The sequence below is a fragment of the Lynx rufus genome, unplaced genomic scaffold (genome assembly GCF_022079265.1).
Source record: "Lynx rufus isolate CCGP_SWC_20201006 ecotype Redwood Valley unplaced genomic scaffold, mLynRuf1.p SCAF_7, whole genome shotgun sequence".
In the NCBI taxonomy this organism is placed as follows: Eukaryota; Metazoa; Chordata; class Mammalia; order Carnivora; family Felidae; genus Lynx; species Lynx rufus.
In genome coordinates, this window is record NW_025814889.1 from 70879663 (window position 1) to 70895867 (window position 16205).

At 36.1% G+C, this 16205-nt stretch overlaps 1 protein-coding gene across 1 annotated transcript in view; it reads right to left on the reverse strand.

Annotated features, from left to right (window-relative positions):
• The window catches only part of ADAMTS20 (ADAM metallopeptidase with thrombospondin type 1 motif 20), a 171366-nt gene that overhangs the window by 99775 nt on the left and 55386 nt on the right, over window positions 1–16205 (reverse strand). The window contains exons 5-11 of the mRNA XM_047067167.1: window positions 15196–15279; window positions 14606–14730; window positions 13397–13437; window positions 7875–7980; window positions 5943–6089; window positions 3829–3970; window positions 1342–1446 (exon numbers count right to left, since the gene is read on the reverse strand). Coding sequence (XP_046923123.1) covers window positions 1342–1446; window positions 3829–3970; window positions 5943–6089; window positions 7875–7980; window positions 13397–13437; window positions 14606–14730; window positions 15196–15279 — 750 coding nt within the window. The remainder of the gene's footprint in view (window positions 1–1341; window positions 1447–3828; window positions 3971–5942; window positions 6090–7874; window positions 7981–13396; window positions 13438–14605; window positions 14731–15195; window positions 15280–16205) is intronic.

A 16205-nucleotide genomic window follows, 5' to 3' on the forward strand; every position in this document is an offset into this window, starting at 1 on the left:
GTATCTGTGCATTTTACTCCTATATCTCAATTTTTTATCATGCTAATGCATTGACCGGATTTAGACTACTCAGTTATAAATGGTATATGTGATGCATGTAAATATATCCATCGCTATGTTAGCCACATGCCATCAAGCCTGAAGTTTCATGGCATAGAGTAAACTTTAAAGTTTGCTAAGACACTTAAGGCACAACCAGATTTGAATCTGGGGACTACCTTGGAGCAAGTCTTCTAATGAGCTAACAGCTGTTTCTAATTCAGCCTACAACAAGGTTTTTTTCTCTGCTCATCCTTAGATAATCAGTAACTCTCCCAAATGCCACTCTCGTCTCCCCCAAAAGCCAATTACCAGTACTGGTCACAAAAAGTGAGAAAAATAAAGTCTTTCATATTTTTGGTCTTCAAAATAACAATTTTAAATAAAGATAAAATTTTAAAGTTCAGTTCTAGCTCCAATCGACAAACTGAAGAAGTCCACTAGAATTTTGGTCCCAAGGTAATCTGAGTGCTAAACCATTTCAGAGGACTTCAGCTACTGCAAAAATTGCTCAAGTCCCAATAAAAGTCTGTAATGCAGGCAACATTCACAGAAAAAACATGCCTTTTGACAGAAGGCAAGGAGAAGGGCAATGGCTGGTGCAAACATTTCCATGAAGCAAAGAGCTGGTAAAGCAAAAGATCAGCTAGTGACCCGGTCCTTCAGTTTCTACTTGTGCCCAATGTGAAGTTAACAAAAGCGGCAGCACTAGCCAATCCCATTGCCAAGAAAGCGTTCATTTTGTGCTGAGGTAGCTCAGAGGAGGCGTCAACAGACTCAAGCTTATTCAGCGCAGGCGGCACTGGCTACCAAGGCCAATGGAACTTGCCTTCATCCTGAAGCACCAAGTACCACCTGACTTCATCCTCACATGGATGTTTGGTTATCAGAGTAAAACCTGTCTCTCAGCATCATGTTTGCAGATTTAAATTAGTTCATGCCTGATGTTATATGTTCAGGCCGTTTACTTTAGGGATATGATGTATTTGAAGACATTTACAACCAATAAATATCCGAAAAAGCCACTTAAAACTTTCGATTTATACCTGGTTGAATTTTATAGAAGAAAATGCAAACAATGGTAACATCCCTCAATTTGGGGTAATTGCTGATCTATTAGGATCTTTATGTCTATATTCATTGTTAATAAGACTAATATACTTAGGTAACTATCTGTTCACATGGCAACATTGATTCACTAGCAGAGCAAGAGTTGACCAATCATGAAGAGCACTGAAACGCTGAGCAATCACTTCCTTAGATAGTCTCTTGATACAAGACTCACCCTTCCAGGAAACCTACCATCCCAGGACCACAGTTTGTTCCATCTGCAAGGGGCATGTGCTGAGTGCGACAACCCTTGTGAACTCCTTCTGCACTCGTACACCAGAGACGTCTGCATTGCTTCTGCAAGATAACAAAAAGCAGACAAGAGTAAAATAACACTACAACCACCAGATCAATTCAGTGTAAACCATCAGTTTATACATTGATCTTACAGATTTCATGGTTTCAAGGTCAGAGCTGGAAATAATCAAGCCAAAAAAAAAATTCACTAAGTTCTAATCATTGATTTGCCTCTGAACACATAAAATGGCAACATTCAGTTTTTAAGAACTTTTGGATTTTCATCATACACTGAACAATGGGAGAGAGAAATTAGAGTGGAAATATTCAAAATTATGGGGGACATTTTTCTCTTTGCAAGACATTTTTCTAAAGGACTTTTTGTTGTTAAATGTTATTCACAAAGAGTTTCCAAAAGCCTCTTTTGATACGATAGAATGTATGAATAATGTGCATAGAAATACTGTATAATGTATACTGGTTTCCTACTTTGTGAATAGAATGCATACTTTCAAGTTGAACAAAGGGCTCTCAAGTTTTCCTAAGAAACAAAAATCCAGAGGTTCACAGGAGCTATACCCAAGATAATTCCCTTTTTCTGAATTTAAATTCAATGTTTATTTAGTGGGTAGGTCAGGTAGAAAAGAAATGGCTCTCCAAAAATTATGTTAAATCTCCCCTCCTCAATATGGATATTTAAAAGCTTAACTTTTTTTGGGGGGGGGGCGGGAATGCAAGCTGGTGCAGCCATTCTGGAAAACAGTATGGAGGTTCCTCAAAAAACTAAAAATAGAACTACCCTATGACCCAGCATTTGCACTGCTAGGCATTTAGCCACGAGATACAGGTGTGCTGTTTCGAAGGGACACATGCCCCCCATGTTTATAGCAGCACTATTAACAATAGCCAAAGTAGCCAAAGTATGGAAAGAGCCCAAATATCCATCGATGGATGAATGGATAAAGAAGGTGTGGGGTGTGTGTGTGTGTGTGTGTGTGTGTGTATACATACATACATACATACAATGGGGTATTACTCGGCAATCAAAAAGAATGAAATCTTGCCATCTGCAACTACGTGGATGGAAATGGAGGGTATTATGCTAAGTGAAATTAGTCAGAGAAAGACAAAAATCATATGACTTCACTCATATGAGGACGTTAAGAGACAAACCAGATGAACATAAGGGAAAGGAAACAAAAATAATATAAAAACCAGGGAGGGGGACAAAACAGAAGAGACCCATAAATATGGAGAACTGAGGGTTACTGGAGGTGTTGTGGGAGGGGGGATGGGCTAAATGGGTAAGGGGCACTAAGGAATCTACTCCTGAAATCATTGTTGCACTATATGCTAACTAATGTGGATGTAAATTTTAAAAAATAAAAAATAAAATAAAATCAATAAAAATTAAGATAAATCAAAGCATATTAACTTTTTTAAATTATGTTTTTTTAAACAATATTACTATATGGAATATGTTTTGCCCATCTCTGCACCCATGGCTATATAACTTTCACTCATTCAATTCAACAGACACTTAGTTTGTGGCACCTAATATGTGTCAGATCCTAAACTGACCACTGGAGATGCATATTTCCATGAGTGAATGAATTTGCATTCCTGGTCCAATGATCCTCACAATCTAGTAGTGGATCTAACCTATGAAAAATCCTCAAAGTTCTAAAGTAATTATTTAATAACAACAGGCCCTAGATTTTTTTGGGTTCAAGTCTGTGTAAATTAAAATGTAGTCTATTAAATTCCTGGGTCCTTTAATACAACTAGTTATCAAGACACTTCTGTCTTTAACACCCCCACCCCCGCAAAATAGTATTTGAAAATAAGTATTTGAATGTTTTTAAAACTTGTTTTCTAAATGGGAATACTTGACATAGGATTTTGTGAGAGTTAATGTCCGAGCTGTCAGCACAGAGCCTGACACAGGGCTCAAACTCATGAACCGCAAGATCGTGACCTGAGCTCAAGTCGGACACTTAACCGAATGAATCACCCAGGAGCCCCCGAGTTTCCCTGTTTTTAACCCCTTTCGGGCAAACAATCTACGTCTCTAAAAGTTAAAACTTCAAAGATACATATAGTTCACCTTCTGTTCAAGAGAATAAAAGTACATAAATATGTTCTAACTTTAACTTTATGGTAGTTTATTTTTTTTTTTTTTTAATTTTTTTTTTTTCAACGTTTATTTATTTTTGGGACAGAGAGAGACAGAGCATGAACGGGGGAGGGGCAGAGAGAGAGGGAGACACAGAATCGGAAACAGGCTCCAGGCTCTGAGCCATCAGCCCAGAGCCCAACGCGGGGCTCGAACTCACGGACCGCGAGATCGTGACCTGGCTGAAGTCGGACGCTTAACCGACTGCGCCACCCAGGTGCCCCTATGGTAGTTTAAAAAACAAAAGAAGGACCTAATTTTCTTACCAAGTAGGGACATACTTGTGATCCAGGGCCAAACATCAGTTCACACTGCTTGTTCACATCGTACATTAATCCAGGAAGTTGTGAAGACAGATCATATATTCTTCCATTTGGTTTGTCAAGGAGGCACTCCCCATGGCCAGTACTGTACCAAAGACCAAAAATATTGTGAATACAGGTGGATACATAATAGAAGATTCTTCATCACAGTCACTGTGCTCTACAGTTTCAGAAACAGTATGTTTTTTCATAATTTAAAAGTGAATACATATGAAAGTCGCAAAAAAAAATCTGTTTCTCATTTGAGCCCCATAACTGTTTTGAAGGTGTAATTAAAAAAAAATAAGTTGTAAATTCATCAGAAAATAATTTATGAAACCCATTTATGTAATCACACTATATTTTTGATCTATTTTGTTGTCCAATAATAATCCCTTCTATTAAATGCCTAAATTCTCAAAATTTTTATTTTTTCATTTTTTTAGTTTACTTTGAGAGAGCAAGAGAAACACACAGCAGGAGCTGGGGAGGGGCACAGAGAGAAGAGGAGAGAGAATCCCAAGCAGGCTCCATGCTGCCAGCCCAGAACCAGACGCAGGGCTCAAACCCAGAAAACCATGAAATCATGACCTGAGCTGAAACCAAGAGCTGGATGCTTAACCAGCTTTGCCACCCCAAGCACCTCCCCCCCGCCAAATTGTCAGTATGTTGTAGAAAAAAGTTTTTATATCGTTTGACAAAGTACATTTATAGTTCTCAACAACAAAGCAAAGCAGTTTCAGGAAGTGTTACGTTGTGTCCACTTCAAAGAGGCAGAGTTTGTGTTTTGGTATTGCTGCTTCCAGGATGCCTGCCTGGTTGTAGACAAGTTAACATGCCAGAGGCTAGGACTCCTCCTCTGCAGTAATAGTGACACTATCCACCTTGCAAACGGCTATTCAAGGATACATGTAAAGGACTTAGAAAGTGGCAAATAGGAGAAATATTTGTTGTTCACTTCTGGTTTGTAATGCAGTATTTAGCATACAGGAAACTGAAAATATTCAACCATCCCAACTGGATTAAAAACAATTCATTCCATTACCATAATTTTAAGAAATTTAGCAATTTTTACTGGCTAGAAAGATGTTAAATTTCATCCAAAAATGAACATGTAACTTAAGTCAGCTTGTGTGTGTGTGTGTGTGGTTTTTTTTTTTTTTTTTAAACATTTCCATTGGAGAGAATCCCATTAGCACCATTCAAAAATAAACACATCCCCTGGTATTTTTACCCAATACCTCAGCTAGCCATTGAACAAAACTATATGCAATTATGTATACAACAGCAATTGTGTATTATGCTTTTAAATCAACTCCCCATACAAGGATAAAAAAAAAACTGATCATCTTGGGGTTTATGAACATATTACAAAGCATAGTTTCATTTATTTCCATAGTTCTCACAAAAGAGGTAACTAGCAATCCCATGTACTGGGGATTAGAATATATAAGGAAATGAATATTGCTTTTAAACAAAAAAAATTACTTAGAGCTTGGCCTTGCCTTTTGGCAACTTTCAGTAAGATAGAAACACCATTTGGATAAAAGTGGGGAAGCAGAGAAACGTGGGAGATGGAGATGCGGCAAGAAAAATCGATCTGCCCCCTCTTCAGACCTAGGAAAATCCTCCAGAAGAATATGTAAGCATATAAACTACTCTACATCCCTTTGGCCACAGAGAGCTATTTGGAATACTCAGAGTTGGACCTAAGCTATTGTCTGTCCTTCTAAGGCACCTCAAAACTTGAACCACTTAAGCTCCTCTTATATTACGCAGTACCTACTGAAAAAATTCAAACACGTAAGAAAGCTGTGAATCTAAGTCTCCCCTTAAAAACAAGTTATCCTAATAGAGCTCCCAAATCTAGGTCTGACCTGCCCCCACCAAAATATTTTAGGAGTGAAATGTGTACATACAACTCTTTCCTCGTTTTTAAAAACCCAGTTGTACAAAGTAAACAAATTTAAACCAAAACTGGACAGAAATTAAATCACTTTAAAATAACATAAAGTTCAAAGTCTATAGTCTAATAAATGTTTCATTATTTAACTAAAGTAATATAACTTTAGACTTACTCTAGGAATTCAGTGATATATTTCTGACTACATTTTGACCAGGTCCAAGGACTTGTGTGGTAATTTAAAGTCGGAGCCATTACATGATATTGGTGTTTAATTCCAGGTTCCTTACATTTAAAACTATCATCATGTGGAACATTGAATCTAAAAATAAAAACAAAGAATATGAAAATATGTAACAGATCTTAGAAGATAAAATACAAAATTAAACTCTTGCTCTCATAAAACATTATAAAATCAGGGTTATCTTCATGTTTAGAAGCACAGGATCTCAAACACTACATTTTAACTTTCATCAGTAGCACTATTTGTTGATTTTGACACTAAATTGGAGTCTAAACAATAAAAATGTGGACTCCAGCTTACCTCATCACAAAACTGACAGAGCACTCACATAAGTACTTGCAGGTTTCAACATGCATAGTTGTAAGGGATGTGTGAAGATCAATTACATAAAGGTGTTACCAGTTTCTAGACCACGGACTATGACTACAGTATCAAAATTTCTTTAACCTCTCATTCCTTATCATTTTATAGTGTCTACATGTTTCGTATGAAACAGACTAAGGACTGTTTCTGGTCTGTATTCACTAAGTGATTATTGACCGAATTCGAATAACAAAAACATTCCTCAAGGGCAGCCAAATCTTCCTAAGAGCAAATATATTAAATAATTAGCTGGTCAGCAACAGATCCTATGCCTTCATTTGAGGACCCAAGTATAAACTTGCATTTACAAGGAACATTGAAACCACCTAATTCAGCTCTTTGCCTGCAGAGATTTGTACTTAAATACCAGTCTTTTAATTAAACTACTTACCCATATTCTAAAGACACCTAAAGAGTTTCTCAGGAAGAAAATAAAGGTCTAAGGTGGTATTCTCTGCAAGAGCAGTTTTTCATTAGTTAGTAGCCTTGGCGATCAGCTAATAGTGCTTTCCAGATGTTGCTGCAATGCATCTACACCCCTCAGGTAAGCTCCTGGTCCTATCCTCCACTTTAACAATTTGAGTGTGCACCCTGCTAATAATCATGAAACATAACCACACTGCAGGGGAACTAAAGAGGCACTAGTTTACTAAAAATGGTTTCCACTTGAAATTATCCCTGTTGAATATGCTAATGATGTAAGGTATGACCAGGAAAAGACAGTATATTAAAGAGGGCATTCTAGCCTCAAATCCCTATTAGCAGATGAACAAGAAATCCCAGGAGTGCACATTCGGAATCCCTTTCAGAGGATGAGTTTGTAGGGGTTTCTGACTTTCCATGGGAGCTCTGAGGCTATCTCATGGAATCATGGCCTCCATTCTTAGAGCACAGAACCCCAGCAGATCTTATAATAATGCAGGAACGGATAGAACCCCTCCCTAATTTTTAGAAACACACACACACACACACACACACACACACACACACACACACACACACACACACACACAAACTATGGAGCTGGAAGAATGACTTAAAAATCTTTTAATGATTAAGTAATTCCCACATACCACATTCTCTGCTGGGGCTCTGAGCTTTAAGCACAAAAGTGAGTTGGTATTGTCATCAATATCAGGAGTTCCCCAGAACCAGAAGCCCCTGCAGGCCCTCCCATAAGATGGTAGAGGACAGTACCTGGTCATGTATGGGGTAACAAGGGATAGAGGCCAGAAGTGCTGGTCATAGTAATCCAATACAGTAAATGAAATAAAAGAATTCCCAAGTGCTAGTTCTTTGCTTAGTCTGTTGATCAGTGCAGCCTGTCTGACCTAACAGATCACAAAAGAGCCAGAGTTAGCATTTCAGGGATGAAAATTATACTAACAATATTTTTTTTAAGACATAGAGCTGCTAATTACTCAACTGAAGATGGAATTTTAGGTCTTCTATGCAGTGATTACTAGAAAACCTATTACTGAGATAGCAGAAGGTACTTACACATGGCCAAGTTCGTGGGCTATGGTAAAGGCAGCACTCAGTCCATTTTCTTCACTAATAGAGCAGCTCCGTAAAGGATCACACAGGGTACCTAATTCTGCTAAACCTGAAAAATTTCATAGTTGTATTTGAAAATGGGAAACATCAAATCATAAATAAAACATTTACTATGGGCATTACTACTTAGAAATGGATGCAAGGAAAAAAAAGGATGTAGAGTTGGCTGTTAATACCACATAAGGAAAGATGTGTTTTTTAACGTGAAGGAAAAAAAGAACAGAATGATTTATCTGCAGTTGAAATATTTTTTACCAATTCCTGGATTTTGCTGAAGAAAATAATTCAAAATATGGGGCAAACAAGTGTTTAAAAAAAAAGGAAGAGGAAAAAGTATTTGTTATACAAAGGATGAAGTTTTAGGCCCCATTAGTGTGGATACTAGAAAAGGCAATGAATGTTTAAATTGGTAATAGAACTAATACAGAAAATATACCACTATAATAAATTTTCATTTTAAAAACTTTTGAGGCAGCATACAATTAAGTATAATGAGTGAATGTATGTTAAGTGCATAGAATAGCACCTGGTATCTAATATATATTAAACAAAATAGGATTCATATATTAAGGGCACCCAATAATTTTGTATTTTAGCTAAAGAAGGTTTATTAAGATAGATTTACTCTTTAAGATAAAGGATATCATGTCATGCCAATGTGCAGTATGAACTGACTGAACAAAAAGAATTAGAGCTGATAGAATCCATGAAAAATAGTCTAGAAGAAATTGAAATTAAGTGTTCCTTACAACAATACGTATTACCTCAACCAAGTTGGCATTTTCCTTAATAGCATAGTTTTCACTACTACCATCCTCTATTGTTTTCTTGTAAACTATCTGCTCTGCTAGGTAAATTCCTTTCATAAGAAAGCAGAATTTTTCATATATAACCCGTTTCTTACTGGAAAGTTTGTACATTCATAAATTTCTTAATACAGACCTCTATTAACCACTGTGTTTTAACCCCATGCGCCTATATACTATTTCATTCATAACACTTAAGAACATGGACATTTTCCTAGCACTTAAATTTCGTACCAAGTGTGTGTGTGTGTGTGCGCTTGCGTACTTTAAAAGATATTAACCCGAGAAATCTAAAAATGCTGGAAAAATTCAGACTAACAAGTTCACTTGCCAATGCTTTTCTCTTTAATAAAAAAGAGTATTTGCTCTTTCTGAACCCACACCCAAAGTCATTGCTTGGGCAAAGCTCCCCACCAAAAGCTTTTTCTTGGTCAGAATCAAGGCCAAAAATGAGTAAGGGAAAAAATAAGATTTAAAGTCTGCTGTCCAAAGTATGAAAGAATTGTTTTCCTTAACTAGGACTTGATGCTTGTATGTGCCATTTTTTAAGTCAATTTTGGCCAATTTTACATTTCTCCTTTACTAAAAGTTAAAACTAACCATTTTAATTGAGTATCTTGCCATTCCCATGCCTCCATTAGTATTTTCAATCTGTTAAATCACTCCATTTCCATATATTCATTTTTAAGGCTGTGTAGGCATTTCAAACAAAATATGGACTCTTATCACCCAAACTTCGTTTCATGCTCAGAGATGGATATATTCTAAGCTAAACATTTTAATCACATAACAGATCTGTGGAAACATGTATTGTGTATGATTGAAGTCCATACTCAAGTATGCCCATTAACAGGTAAGAACAAAATCAAAGTGAATATATAACATTATGGTTCGAAGCAGCTAACTGATGGTTGTGCCTACATTCACTCAAGCGGATATTCGGTTCTATGAAAGTGGTCAGAGGTAGGATAAAGTCGTATGGGCCCTAACCTCATACCCATTCCCTGTGTTTGGAAGTTCAAGAAGCTGCACAGAGTCCTCCAATCTAACCACCTTAAAGAATAAAACTCCTTTTTAATTTTTTAATGTCTCTTTATTTCTGAGACAGAGAGGGAGACACAGAATCTGAAGCAGTCCCCAGGCTCTGAGCTGTCAGCACAGAGCCCAACGTTGGGCTTGAACTAATGGATTGTGAGATCATGACCTGAGCTGAAGTTAGAAGCTTAAATCCCAGGTGCCCTATAAGTAAAAATTATTTTACAACATATTTTGCAAAAAGCGCTCAGAGACTGGGGCAATGATATCTACAAAATACAGCAGAAAAATCTCACAATTTTTCCACATATTTTATATGAGAAAATTAAATACTAATACTTGTGTTAATATAAGTTGTGTACCCGCAGGCAAATTACTTGTCCTCATCTATGAAACTGAAAGCTACTCTTAAAGATTTGTTGTGAAGATTGAATGAGTTAAATCACACAAAACCTCACAAGAGTGTATGATACATGGTAAACACTCAAATATCAGCTATCATTATCATGACCCTTGATTTAAAGGATAATAAGAATACTTTCAGAGAATTAAGAACAAAGCTGGAGATAACACCATCCCAGATTTCAAACTATACTACAAAGCTACAGTAATCAAAACAGCATGGTACTAGTGTGCATGCACACGCGTGTGCGCGCGCGCACACACACACACACACACACACACACGAATAGAAGAAGATAGCCAGAAATAAACCCACACTCTTATCGGCAATCTATAACAAAGGAGGCAAGAATACAAAATGGGGAAGAGAGTCTCTTCAATAAATGGTACTAAACTGAAAAGCTACATTCAAAAAGCCAAAGTGGTCCAGTTTCATACACCATACACAAAAATAAATTCAAAATGGATCAAAGACGTAAATGTGAGACTTGAAACCATAAAATTCCTAAATGAAAATACAGGCAGTAATCTCTTGGACATTAGCCTTAACATATTTATAGACATGTCTCCTCAGAGACCAAAGCAAAAATAAACTATTGAGACTACACCAAAATAAAAAGTTTTCGCACAGCAAAGAACTCCATCAGCAAAATGAAAAGGCAACCTACTGAATAAGATATTGGCAAATATTATATCCAATAGGGATTAATATCAAAGATATATAAAGAACTCAAAAAACAATCCAGGTAAAAAATGGGCAGAGGACCTGAACAGATATTTTTCCTAAGACGACACACAGATGGCCAACACATGAAATTATGTTCAGCATCACGATTAGGGAAATGCAAATCAAAACCATATGCGGTATCACCTCATACCAGTCAAAATGGCTAGTATCAAAAAGACAAGAAGTAACAAGCATTGAGAAGAATGTGGAGAAAAGGTAACACTCATGCACTGTTAGTAGAAAGGTAAAATGGTGCAACTGTGGAAAATATGGAGGTTCCTCCCAAAATTAATAGAAATATCACATGATCTAGTAATTCCATTACTAGGTATTTACCTAAACAAAAACACTAACCCAGAAAGATACATGCACTCCTATGCTTATTGCAGCATTATGTACAATAGCCAAGGTAATGGAAGCAACTTAAGTGCCTATTAATGGACAAATGGATAAAGAAGCTGTAGTGTACATATACGATGGAATATTAGCCATAAAAAGAAGAAAATGTTAAAAATTTGTAACAATATGGACAGACCTAGGAGGTATTATGCTAAGCAAAATAAGTCATTCAGAGAAAGACAAATACCATAATTTTTTCAAAGAACCAGCTCCTGGTTTCATTGATAGGTTCTACTATTTGAGTTTATATATCACTTATTTCTGCCCTAACCTTAATTATTTCCCCTCTAGCACTGGCTATATGCTTCGTTTGTTATTCTTTTTCTAGCTCCTTTAGGACTAAGGTTAGGTTATTTAAGATTTTTCTAACCCAAACTACGATGGAGTATCACCTCACATCTGTTAGAATGGCTAAAATTAACACAGCAAACAGGTGTTAGCAAAGATGCAGATAAAGGGGAGCCCTTTGCACTGTTGCTGGGAATGCAAACTGGTGCAGCCACTATGGAGAACAGTATGGAGGTTCCTCAAAAAGTTAAAAATAGAACTTTGACCCAGCAATTGCCCTACTAGGTATTTACCCCAAGGATACAATAACACAGATTCCAAGGAGTACATGTATCCAGATGTTTGTAGTGGCATCATCTACCATAGCCAAATTATGGAGAGAGCCTAAATATCTATTGACCAATGAATGGACAAAGTTGTGATTGGTGTTTGTGTGCATATATACGTATGTACACACACAACGGAGTATTACTCAGCCATCACAAAGAATGAAATCTTGCCATTGGCAATGATGTGGATGGAGGTAGAGTGCTATAGACTAGGCAAAGTCAGTCAGAGAAAGACAAATACCATTTGATCTCACTTACATGTGGAATTTAAATGAAACAAATGAACATGGCAGTGGAGGGAAGAAAACCAAGAAATACATTCTTAACTGTAGAGAATGGATGGTTACCGGAAGGGAAGTGGGCAGGGAGGGGTTAAATAGGTGATGGGGATTAGGGAGGGCACTTGCTGTGAGGAGTGTTGGGTGTTGTATGGAGTGTTGAATCGTTAGATTCTACACCTGCAAGTAATACTACACTGTGTATTAACTGGAATTTAAATGAGAACTTAGAAAATAATTTTTAAAACTTAAAATAAGCAGTAAGAAAATGACTAACACCAAAAAATAGGAAAAATGGGTCTTATTTCATTTCTCAAAAGAAGTACGAATGGCCAGTAGCTATGAAAAGATGTTCAAATTCAATAATTGTGGAGCTGAAAATTACTACTATAATGAAATTACATTAAAATGGCAAAAATAATAATTCTCTAGATACCTTGTGTTGATAAGGACATAATCAAAAGCAATGTTTAGAATAAACTATTGATAAAGATGCAAATTGGTACAACCATGTTAAGATATACCAAAGTTGAACATTAGCACATTTAATGACATAACAGTTCAATTGTAGAATATACACTAGATTTTAAAGTGAAATTCATAATGAAAAACTGGAATTGGCCAAAATATCCACCGATAGCATGTAGATATGTAAACTAAGGAGAAAATATAACACAGCAGTGAGAATTCATGAACTACAACCACTATGCTCAAAAAGCAAAATGGAACAATTTCTTTTATGAGCACACACAGAGAACTGTTTTTCAAAAGATGAAAGTAACTGGGACATACACAATTCATGGTATTGGCTACTGGCTGGAGGCACGCAAAAAGGATAGAGTAAGGACTTAGCACAGGCCATATGATAGTATTAAGTTTTGGCTCTTAAATCTGGTGGTAGATTTATAGCTGTTCATTTTGGGTTTTTTTGCTTTAAATCCGCATACAGTTTATATGTTATTTTGTGTGGATCCAATATTACATAACTAAACACTTCACGTCCAGCTTTGCACGACACTTGATATTTAACAATGGGCACCATATTTGCTGTTCTTCTTTAAAATGTATTGAAGCAAAAGCTAACAACGACCATCATTATGACAATCAAAAGGATTACAATGTAAAATAAAAGGAAAAGAAACATTTTAAACAATTCAGGAAATAATTATATAAGTTGTATTTAATTTGCAAAATAACTTACCTAATGTGTCACATTTCTCCCTAGCTCCACAAATGTCTTCCCTTAAAACAAAAAATTTTGAAACATTTTCAGCAAAGTTTTTTGCAACAATTCAAAACACAGATAAAGAAGTTTAAACTGTAATATGACCATTACCATCAACTGCCTTCCAAATCCGGGTCTTAAACTCTCAATAATTTAAACCCAAGGTATACACCTCTTGTATATATCAATAAGCAATAGAAGCTATAGAAGATTGTCTGCTGTGAATAGTTGAAGCTTTAATCAAGTTCAGTAACAAGCTTTCTAATTACATTTTTCACCTCTGCCTTTACTTATGCAGTACATGTAAGAGAGTTTACCCTTTTCTTGATGCTTCCGCATCACTATGAGCTGCAGTGATTATTCTCCACGACAAATAAGGATGTTTTCAGATATCACCAACTTGGTTTTTTTTTTTGTTTTGTTTTTCCTTCTGCATTACTTAGTCCCTAACCCATCTGACAATTCTCTGGTCTTTCCTACATGTCAGCTATTTTACATGGACTGAGGGTTTCATTTCAGGGTTCTAGAAAGCAGATTATGAGTCTGACCCCTAAATGGAAGAATTATTTCCTTCTGTCAACCAACCAGCCAATCCTAAAATCTAATTATTCTAGTAACCAGTGTTGCTGAAGCAAAGGCATGAATTAACAATGTAGAGTGGTGCTTGTAAAATGGATATTTTTTAATAGCATAGTTGTTTTTAGTAAGTAAGCACATTAAGACCCTTGCAAATACAGTCTAGCAATTAAGATATGTATTGAGCATCAAAACAATAGTTTTTTTTTTTTCTTTTTCAAGTACAAGTAGCCAAAAAAGTAGGCAACCAGTTAAAATTCAAAAGCTCTTCCAAGTGATTGAAGTATCAAGTGGGGAAGGAACATAACCTGTTTTCAGTTCCATAACTATGTTTGTTTCCAAATATTTTTCCTAGTTCTGTCACTAATAAGGAAATTATTTTGTTTGGGTCAGTTCACTCCTCAGCAACCTAACATTGCTAATTTCCTAAGGAATCCATTTGCAATTTGGTCTGCAAGAACAATGTTTTCATTCAACAGTATCTTTTGCAAGACAAGTTCTTAGAGAACGCTTCCATGTATCGATAAAGAAGGTAACAAGAAATAGCAGTGATCACGCAGGACAGAAAGGTAAACCACTGTGGTGGGAAGGTTATTTCTAAAACTGTACCTAGTGATAAGAACAGCAGTGTCATGGTGAGAAGGGTGAGCATCATCAAGAACATTCTGAGTTTGCTGCCATAAACAAAAGTTACGCAATGTGGTAGCTGCATTGTAACTGATGACTGGTCCTTCCTGCACACAAAAAAATAAAAAAAGGAATTTAATAATACATTAAAACATCCATATCCTCTTTTCTCCAAGCTTGTCAGCACCCTCGTAGTTTATCAAATAGCATTTTCAGAAGCAGATAAAGTGACATCTGTCCTTCATATTTTTAAAAAAATATCTTAGCAATATTTAAAACATCAGGATCAAAACAGAATCTAGTGAGACCTTTTCCATGAAACCATCTAATATTTAGAATCAAAAAATTTGTAAAAACTGTTATAAATCCTTCAAGGGTAGGATTACAAAAGGGAATACTTAGTTGTTTTTAAATTATTATTTCCTTTTATTTCCATCACAAAGTAAGTTAATCACTCCCATTCAAGTTTTTGAATGTAAATTTTTAGAAATATCTCATTTCTAGTAACAGTTTTGTGATCTGTATGTAAAGTCTACTACTATTAAGGATACTAACCTCAACCAGTTTCTTACCTGTTCATTATGAATTACAACTAATTTCACGATTACTATGTTGATAAGATTTCCAATACTTGAGTCCTTGTAGATTGCTGCAACCTACAAGGGAAAACAAAATGTTTCACATTCTACAAGGTTAATCCTACATGAGAGTTCATTTCTAGTTCTTGATAGAACTGCACTTTACTATTGACCTTTTAAGAGCTGTGGTATGAAAACATGTTCTTAGTGTTAGGATCTTATTACATATGCTTTCAGATTTTATAAGACAGCCCTTCATATGTCGTACATGTAAATTCTGATGTATTAACTGCCAAAAAATTATAGTATTTACTTTAGAAAGTGTAAGATCAGATACCTAAATGAGTTATTCCTTCTCAAAAGTAAACTGAATCCAGTCCTAGAACAGCAATTGTCTGACCTACCTGCACAGTGTCATCTCCCAGGGACCTTTTCACAAATCCTGATGCCCATGCCACATCTCTTACCAATTAAATCAGAATCTCTGGGGTTGAGACCTAGGCATCAGTATACCTTCAAAATTTTCCTAGTATTTTTTTTTAATGATTCCCATGTGAAACCAAGTTTGAGAAACAGCAACCTTAACCCTATTACTGAGATCGGTCCATGTTATCAGCAGCATCTGTATCACCTGGAGCTGATCAGAAATGCAGAATCGCAGACCCCACCATGAACTAGTGAATCAAAATCTGCATTTTAACAAAATCAAGTAATTTGAGCACTCAGAACTTGGAAAATACCCTTGAGGATTCAGCAGGAATTTCACTTCATTCTGTGCCACACTCCCTAATTTACATACCATTATACTCCATAGAGAAGTTTTAACTAATATTTTCCAAAATGGCTGTATAGTTCCAATTCTGAATATGCTTAGAATTTTTAATGGTTAGCATTCCTGGAATCCACAGGGACTGATTCATCTAAAATCACATAAGAAACCCGACAAGAGGTCACAGGTCAATAGGCAGGTCACCACCTGGTCTTTAATTTTCCAAAACTGAAAA